Here is a 10,000-nt window from a genome sequence, read left to right on the forward strand (position 1 = left end):
TCTTTTCTCTGTTGCGAAAGAATGTTACCTTTGTGTCTATTTTCAGCAAGTTTTCATCTTTTAACCGTGAAGCCAACAATTCTGACAGATTTTTAGACAGACCCAGATCTCGAACTAAGTCATTGAGTTCTGCTTGGCTAAATGTTTCCGGTTCTGTTGATATGCCTGCAAAATCTAAGTCATTTCTGTTAGTTGACTCCTCTGTGACCTCAGTGTCACATTCACTGTCAGATTCAACAGAAGCAAGTTGAGTGAAGATAGGCTTTGGAACATCATCTGAATGAGGCACAGGCCTGATTGCTGAATCTAGACTAGGGTATGTGATAAGATGACGAGTTTTACTAGTGAAACCAGCAACACGAGTCACGCAAAAGTAACAGTCTGTGACATGGTCCCGTGGCTCACGCCATATCATCGGAATACCGAATGTTATTTTGTCTTTTCCTTTAGTCCATTGACGCAAGTTTTCTTCGCAGGAATGACATACCTTATGCGGTGCCCATGATTTGTCTTGATCTCCAAGTTTCACTTTAAAGTAGCAAAAGTAAGCTCTCTTCACAAATTCACTAATGTTCCTTCTTTGCTTTGGAGCTGTCAATGCACCACAAATGTAGCAGAATGAATCCGGGCACGTCACACATTTCCTTCTACTTGCTATAGAGGCCATGTTTCCTTTGATTGAAGTCAACACTGTTTACAGAATGATCACACCTGGAAAAGAAATAAAATAATTGTTTTAATGAAATAAAATAATAATGCACTCAAAAATCTATACTTGACGCACTGATGTAATTAAGAATAGTATTTGATGAATGTAAACTAATATGCTTATTAGCTCCCTTTGCTATTTTCAGAACATGTCACCTGATATGTAAATTGCCGCGTACCATCAAAACTAGACCTGATCTGCACAAACGAATGCCATTTTCAGAATTTGTGACCTCAAATCTACCAGAATCAAGTGTCAGAACTCATGCAACCGAAAGTGTGTTCCCCAGTGTTATATGTTGCATATTCAAGTGTTACTATGTATGGCAATGGACCTGTATGCTTACTCAACATATATGAGGTGGATAGGCAATGGAGACTTTCATCCTCACCTCTGTCACGTGATATGTACAGAATCGACTCTATCACAAACTTCTACAATAAACAATACGGCCACAAAAGATACAAACAAGAAACATGTTCCCATTCATTGGTTGCTCTTCATCAACAAGATACATATCACTACACAATTAGGGGAAGCAATGGTTTGCAGGCTACTCTTAAGGGAGTGTAAGAGGCTCGTAGATGAGCCTCGTAGATAAAGGTAGACAAATAAGGTAGATAGAGGGGTAGGTGGCGAGAATTTCATTTTATAAGTTGAATGTTTGATGAGAAGCAGTCGTAGGCGAAGGAATTGCACAAGCTCACTCCTCGCCTAGGTTTTTACAACCAGCCGTCGGGGACCCGATTTCATTGCTATATTTTGCTGATGTAACAGTATCTAAACTAAATCAGTGATGCATTGATTTCGAGATTGTTTGACTAAGCAGTATTGCTTTAGGGGTTTGTAACAGCATTTCTGATTGAGGAAGGGTGGAGGAGAAAATTTATTTGGTTCATGGGAGAAAAGTCACACCCTTAGGGGAAGTACTTAGGTGTAAAAGTAAAGATCATTGGACTAAAGAAATCATGACGTCAATGCGAACTGACCTAGTGATCAAATTGAGGATTCCAGATGGGAGTCCCTTGGTGTAATTCACATAACCAAGTGTAATATTATTCGGGAAGAAACGACAGAAAATTTAAGTTCAGTTTAATTCCCCTCTCTTATACAGAGTAATAGAACTTGACTAAGTCGGATGATCGAAAGAAAAGAGTCTTCCTACAGAAGATTACTGTGAATGACTATCATACAAAAAGACAGTGGTGAAAGGGGACCATAGAAGGGAACAGTAGACGGAGTAACAGTGGTAACAACAGAGGTGAGAGTGGTGGCAACTAGGGACGGAACGGGTGAAAAGAAAATACCTCCGAAAAGACGGGACTGGTGCATCAATCTACAGGAATTAGTCCAAGATATGGATACGAGTGTACAAGTACACCAATCTACAGTGCATAACCGCTCCGGGCACGCAACCACAACCACGCAGTGAACGCAACTACAGGTACGCAGCCACATGCGTAATGACTACGAGGGAACGACTACAAGTAACAGTGAACTAGAGGGTCTACAACGACTACAAGTAACAGTGAATGATGGGGCCTACAATGACCACAAGGGGGACTACAACGGCTGCAAGCAACAAGCGACTTTAAAACCATTTAAAGGTATGCCTATATATGATTTTGATGAAATAACCGCAGAAAATCTGTACAATTATCTTAAACAAACAATGGATTTAAGAGAGATATATTACGTTCTTCAAGGTTATAGTAAAACTAAAGCAATTAGTCCATATGTGATGACAGTAGGAATGCAACACCAGAGAGAAACTAGGAACTCTAGATATGATTACAGAAACAGAGGATCTGAACTTAGAGTTAGAAGTACATCAAGGAACGCTAGAATTGAATGTTACAACTGTAATACCTGGGGGGCATAATGCACAAGAGTGTTATCATGAAAATATTTGTAGGAATTGCAAATATGAGGGTCATGATGAATATCATTGTAGAAACCCACCTCTTTGTATCATCAATGGATAGGAGACAGGAGTGTAGAACAAAACCAAATTTTCGTTTTCATCCAGAAACAAGAGGAAGACCCCCAGACACAAAATAAAACAACACCACAGAGCTACCCATAGAAATATACATAGACAAGAGTGATAGAGGGGTGAAAGAAAGCACCAACAATTGGAAGGACTTCTGTAGAATCTCTCATTGCGGGTAGTGTTCAATAAACCTATTCAAATATTTATTGATACAGGATCTGTAGTTAATGTTATAACTGGTAGAGTTTTAAACCACTTGAAACCACGAGTGAAAATCTTGGAACCAATCCATTACTCATTGCAAGGAGTACGTGGAAGTCAGTGAAAAACATCAAATAAGGTTGAATTAGAGGTCATCTTATATAAAAATGAGCATTTGCACATTCCAGTGATAGTTGTAGAAGAATCTGTTTTCACAGGAGATTCATTGATAGGATTTGCAACTATGAGAAAAGAGAGCATGGTCATATGTCTTGCTGAGTTAGAAATCTTAGTGAAATCAGTTAATCCCATTCTAAATCAACCAGACTTAGGGCCAGTAACAGTAATCAGGGAATCTCTTGAAATAGATAGGAAAGATAATAATGATAGCCTAGATAGAGGGGCAGAGTGGTCCAGACCAACAGAAAATAAAGTCTCATATATTGAACCCAACTCAGATGTTCAAGAAATACCAGAAATTACTAATTCATTAATCTCAATCGAAGCTTTGCTAATTGTGGAAGGTAGCGTAATAAAGTCAACGTTACTACACTCCAGAGCAATTAACAGGGTAGGAGTACAGTTGAAAGAAGTCACTGTAGGCTATGAAGTTTTAATCATCCCAGAATCAATTACATTAAAAGGTTTTGAAATTGGACTCAGGGGTTTATAAGACAAACAAAAACATGGTTGAGATATTTTTGATTAGTACTTTGAATAAAGACATAGTCTTAAAAAAAGGTACACAAATAGGATGTTTTCAAGTTTGTACAAAACCCATTAATATTTTATATGAGAGTACTGAGGAGGTGGAATCACCAATTTCATCAATCTGTTCAGTTCAGGAAGAAACAGATTTGGGAGAAAAATATAAGAATCTACTAGAACCTACTAGTTGTCCTGAGTTGGATGAAAGCTTAGTTGCTTTATTCTTGAAGTACAATAAACAAATTGCTTTGCCGGGGGACGCCTTTGGCAAAACAACTGTTTTAAAGCATCAGATCGAATTAAAATCAGAAACTCAACCTACTTATATACCTACCTACAGATTACCACATTCCAAGCTAGCAATTATAGATAAATTAATCACTGAAATGTTATCACAGGATATTTTTTAAGATAGTAAAAGTGAGTGGAACTTCCCTCTGATAATGGTGCCAAAATCAGATGGTACCATGCGTCCAGTTATTGATTAAAAGGAAATTAATAAGCATACCATACCCGACCGATTACCATTATCGATAATAGGGGAAATTCTTAGAAGTTTAGGAACTGAGAATAGGTATTTTAGCACTATAGATATCAAGTCTGCTTTCTGGCAGATAGAGTTGCATGAAGACTCACGAGAATTCACAGCATTTTCTACTCCAACGGGACACTATGAGTTCAAACGAATGCCATTTGGGTTATGTAATAGTCCATTAACTTACATGAGATTAATTAATACAGTTCTAGATGGGTTGTTAGGAAACACTGCCAGTGTATTTCTAGATGATATTTTAATAGTTTCCCAAACAGCGACTGAGCACTTTAAGAAATTAGATTTGGTATTCTCAAGACTAGTTGAAGCAGGATTGAAAGTGAAACTTGAAAAATATAAGTTTTTGCAGGACAATGTTATTTATTTGGGACATAAAATAGACAGGCATGGACTTAGTACAGTAAATTCAAAGGTTGAAGCAGTAAAGAATTATCCAGTTCCAAACAATGTAGAAAAAGAAGTTTCTTGGGATTGACAGGATATTATAGGAAAATTATCCAAGGATATACACACATATCTAATCCATTAAGTTCTTCGTTGAGGAACGATTCAAAGTTCATGTGGGGATCTGCACAAGCTCAAAAGTTGAAAGACAGACTTATTAGTTCCCCAGTTCTCATGTTTCCTGCTTATGATAAGGAGTTCATTTTTTTACTGATGCGTCTGACATAGGGTTAGGAGGCATACTGATGCAAGAGAGAAATGAAGCTTTGAAACCGATAGTTTACACATATAGACTTTGTAATAGTGCAGAGAAACTGCTCTATAACACAAAGAGAAACCTTAGTAATTATATATTCATTAGAAAGTTTTAGAGATATGATACGGAATATCCAGAATGTGGACTCGTACAGCTATTCAGAACTTATCTAAGCATAAGAATCTTAGGAGCAGACTAGCAGATGCAGTATTTAGAAATATTAGCCTATCAACGACAAGGTTGATGAATTATGTCTGTAGTATAGATGAGCTAGTAACCTTAGATGAGGAAATGATAATAATGAAACAAAGAAAAGATAAGACTTGGGAAACAGTAGCCCAATATTTGATGAACCCAAGAGGTAATCCTCCAAAACTACCAAAAGGGTATAAGATTGAGGAATTTCGTTTTACTAATGGACTTTTGTATAGAAAAACAGTTGTAAGCGGGAAAGATATTTCTAAGGGCCCAGTAAATAAATTGGTAATACCACAAACTCTTGTACAAGAGGTATTGAGGTTATTTCATGATAGTTGTTGTAGTTCACATCCAAGAAAGGACAAAACTTATAGACAAACACAACTTAAATACCTTTGGCCAGGTATGAAGTAAGGTATGTATGATTATATAAAAAAAAATTGAAATGCGCTAATGAACATCATTAGAAAGTAACCGTTTGATAAATGATAGCCAGCATGGTTTCAGACGGAAACGTTCTTGCGTGACTAACTTACTCGAATTTTACAACACAGTTATCTCGAATTATGACAAAAGAAATAATACAGATTTAATATATCTAGACTTTGCAAAAGCTTTTGATATCGTCCCCCTCGAAAGACTACTTACTAAATTAGCTTCACACGGAATAAGTGGAAAAAGTACAACAGCGAGCCACAACACTGATTCCAAATATCAAAAATAAATCATACGAAAATCGACTAAAACATATAAATCTGTTTTCCCTAAAAAAGCGTAGACTCAGAGGTGACTTGATACAAGTCTTTAAAATTCTAAAGGGAATTGACAACATCAGTGACAAAATTTTCACACTGAATGAGAATCAGAGAAGAAGCAATGGTCTCAAACTGTCCGGAAATAGATTCAATTTGGAAGTTGGTAGAAACAACTTCGCCAACCGTGTAGTTAATGAATGAAATAAACCTCCTGCAGAGGCAGTGCAATGTAGTTCAGTTCGAAGCTTTAAGAATCATATAGATCAACACCTAATCAAGATGCTGTAATGATTATCATTTATTTTATATTATTTGTTTTGTTTTGTTATCATTTGCCTGTTTGATTCTCATTTATTATTAGTTATCTGTCAATTTATCATTATTTTCTATTTACCTGTTTGTTTATTATCTAAGATGTACATATGCATTTATTTATGTGTTTTATGTGTTATTTACATTATTATAGTTTTTATTCATTCATTTATTATTATTATGATTTTTTTCGCATCCGACCTAGATATGGACCAAAAGGTCTCCTGTCGGCATGCTCCGCCTTTTTAAATCCTTTGTACAGTAGTTGCCAGTAACGATCTCAAATCATCTAAGCAATGTATTACAACCTCTGAGAAAGCAAATAAGATTCTAGGGCTGATTGCGCGATCTTCTCAGTTCAAAAGTCCATCACTCGTTAACAAGCTATATAAATTGTTAGTTCGTCTACATTTGGAATTTGCTGTTTCTGTATGATCACCGAATCTCATTAAAGACATTGACAGATTGGAAAAAGTACAATGGCGAGCCACAAAACTTATTCCAAATGTAAAAAATATATCATACGAAAATCGACTAAAACATATGAATCTGTTTTCCTTGAAAAAAAAAAAAACGTAGACTCAGAGGTGACTTGATACAGGTCTTTAAATTTCTAAAAGGAATTGACAACATCAAAAGTGACCAAATTTTCACACTAAATGAGAATCAGACAAGAAACAATTATCTCAAACTGTGTGGAAATAAATTTTATTTAGAAGTGGGTGGAAACAACTTCTCCAACCGTGTAGTTGATGAATGAAATAAACTTCCTGCAAAAGCAGTGTAATGTAGTTCAGTTCGAAGCTTTAAGAATCATTTAGAGCACCTAAGCAAGATGCTGTAATTACTTTAATTTATTTTATATTATTTGTTTTATTTCTTTTGTTATCATTTGTCTGTTTGTTTACTATTATTTGCTTGATTCTCGTTTATTATTAGTTATATGTCAATTTATTATTATTTGCTACTTAGCTGTTTGTTTATCATTTAACTATACCTATGGGTTTATTTATGTATTTTATCTATTATTTACATTATTATAGTTTTTATTTATTAATTTATTTATTTACTTATTTATTTATTTTCTTTTTGGCTACCCCCCTTGTAAGGGGGAAAAAGCCTTGGTATATGTATATGTATGTATTTATTTATTTATCATTATTACATTTTTTTTTTTTTTTTTTTTTTTTTTTGCACCAGACCTAGATATGGACCAAAAGGTCTCCGCCTTTGTAATCCTTTGTAATCCTTTAATTTGAGTATTAATCCAAACAAATTTTACAGATAGTATTCATATTGTTGTTGTTGTTGTTGTTGTCGTTCCCTATTGTTGATATGCATGGTGCATGCCTGTGATGGGAGACCTGAATTACTGGAACCTTTTGTGTGTCACGCAGATGTGCTACCTGGAGCCCTGGTCAGTCATGAAGACTTGTAACCTTGCCAATATATAAGGACAGTCTCAATAAGTATTGAACTATATTTTCCTTTGCGAAACATTGAAAGTTCTATTGCAGCTTTACTAGTATGTGTCCTAGACAAAACATCAAATAAGTGTGAAACAAATATGAAATTATGCAAACACTCCACTATTACTAAAATCTTTAATGCTGTGTATATAAATGTTGTAACATATATCTCATTGATACACAATTCACCATCTTTAAAAGGATGAAATCATTCTCCATTCAGATCAATCTAACACAAACAAATACTCTAATAATGTCTTATTTTAATTGTTACTGTTCTTAATCAAATTTCAAAGTCAGAACTAGAAAGACCTTGAATACTATTGGACAGTTTTTCCCTGATTTTGTTATTGGTAAATTATGACATCTTAAGACTTTAGTAGTAGTGAGTTTTACAAGTCAGTTTATTGCATCCATTTATACCTGTATTATAAATATTTTGTTTTGTGTCTTTTTATGTTACTGACATTTGCACATTTTGGAAGGGTTACTTATTTCTTTGTTATGTATGGCATATGTTTTGATGATATCCATTGAAGGATAATACATTTTAAAAAGTTAGCCAGTTTATGCAGAAATGATTTTATTAGTTAGCTTCTTGTATAAAATATTTTTAAAGTGTGTATTTCCGGTAAGCCCTGTAGGAGGATAGCAGAAAATGGTTGGTCGGCGGGACAACGAAGGGTACCTGCCGTGCCATGTAAGAGGTTCGTAGACGAGGAAGACAAATAAGGTAGATAGAGTGGTAGGTGGCGAGAATTTCACTTTTATAAGTTGAATGCTTGATAAACAACACTCATAGCCGAAGGAACTGCACAAGCTCACTCCTCGCCTAGGTGTTTACAACAGCCGTCGGGGACCCGATTTTATTGCTGTATTGTGCTGATGTAACAGTATGTAATCTAAGTCAATGATGCATTGATTTCGAGATTGCTTGACTAAGCAGTATTGCTTTAGGGGTTTGTAACAGCAATTCTGATAGGAGAAAGGGTGGAGGAGCAAATTCAATTGGTTCATTGGAGTAAAGTCACGCCCTTAGGGGAATTACTTAGGTGTAAAAGTAAAGATCATTGGACTAAAGAAATCATGACGTCAATGCGAACTGACCTAGTAATCAAATTGAGGATTCCAGATGGGAATCCCTGGGTGTAATTCACTTAACCCATTAAACTCCGATGACAACATTCTTGTCATTTGGTCAAATAAAACAAAAAATCATAAAACACCAAAATGTTTGATCAAACAGCACCAGAAAAATATGACGTCATATTTTTCTGGTGTTTGATCAAACATTTTGGTGTTTTATGATTTTTTGTTTTATTTGACCAAATGACAAGAATCTTATCATCGGAGTTTAATGGGTTAAGCAAGTGTAATATTATTCGGGAAGAAAGGACAAAAAATTCAAGTTCAGTTTAATTCCCCTCTCTTATACAGAGTAATAGAACTTGACTAATTCGGATGAAAGGAAGCAAAGGGTCCTCCTACGGAAGAATATTGTGAGTAACCATCATACATAAAGACAGTGGTCAAAGGGACCCATAGAAGGGAACAGTAGACGGAGTTACAGTGGTCTCAAGAAACCTGTTCCCGTTCCATGGATGCTCTTCATCGACAAGATACACATCACTACACAATTAAGGGAAACAATGGCCTGCAGGCTACTCTTAAGGGAGACACCGCACTAGGAATATTCACCACCCACTTTCCGAACCAAAAAACCTACCCACTGGAACCCCAGAATGTTTTATTATTTTATTCACACTATTCAAATTATGTATGAATAACTTTCTGTTACTTTCTCCAGAAGAAATAAATATGAAAATCTCATCCTGCGCCACTGGTATCACTCATATCACACAAAATAGACATGTAAGTGACCACTCGCTTATGAACAAACTAGAACAGTAGCTAGTCATTAAGTCACTGAAGGTTTCACTAGGCAACCCTGCAGTCTCTATCGACATCCACAAACACAATGGAGAATATTCACATCTATCTGTAAGAAATACATATCTTCCACACTTTCATCAAGTTAAAGGGGTTATAATTTTTTTTATTTTGGTGACAATTCAACCATTTCATCGTTAATTTTATGTTCCTCTTAGACACTATAAGGTAAAAAAAAAAATTAAATTTATCTGAGTAAGGTGAACACTCTTTCCTTTAGATGTTGTAGTATAATACTAATGACCCACTTTCGGAGAAGAGTAGGGGACGACGCTGAAATAATTTACAAATCTAAATGCAGTTTTAGAATTATTTCTTTTATAAAATCCTCTTTAATTGATCATTTTTCAAATTATAATATTTCCTATGCCAATGGTCACCAATTTGTATAACTTCCTTGGCAATAAATAAACTGCTTCCCTCTATACTAACAATGGACAAAATCTATCAAT

At 35.3% G+C, this 10,000-nt stretch overlaps 2 protein-coding genes across 2 annotated transcripts in view; both read right to left on the minus strand.

Moving 5' to 3' along the window:
* LOC143032030 (uncharacterized) overlaps nt 1-745 on the minus strand; it is a 960-nt gene extending 215 nt beyond the window's left edge. The window contains exon 1 of the mRNA XM_076196500.1: nt 1-745. This exon is cut by the window's left edge and continues 215 nt beyond it. Coding sequence (XP_076052615.1) covers nt 1-667 — 667 coding nt within the window. The 5' untranslated portion in view covers nt 668-745.
* LOC143030569 (facilitated trehalose transporter Tret1-like) overlaps nt 1-10,000 on the minus strand; it is a 459,285-nt gene that overhangs the window by 42,074 nt on the left and 407,211 nt on the right. The window lies entirely within an intron of this gene.

Source organism: Oratosquilla oratoria, chromosome 12 (genome assembly GCF_046742065.1).
Source record: "Oratosquilla oratoria isolate Oo_2021 chromosome 12, ASM4674206v1, whole genome shotgun sequence".
In the NCBI taxonomy this organism is placed as follows: Eukaryota; Metazoa; Arthropoda; class Malacostraca; order Stomatopoda; family Squillidae; genus Oratosquilla; species Oratosquilla oratoria.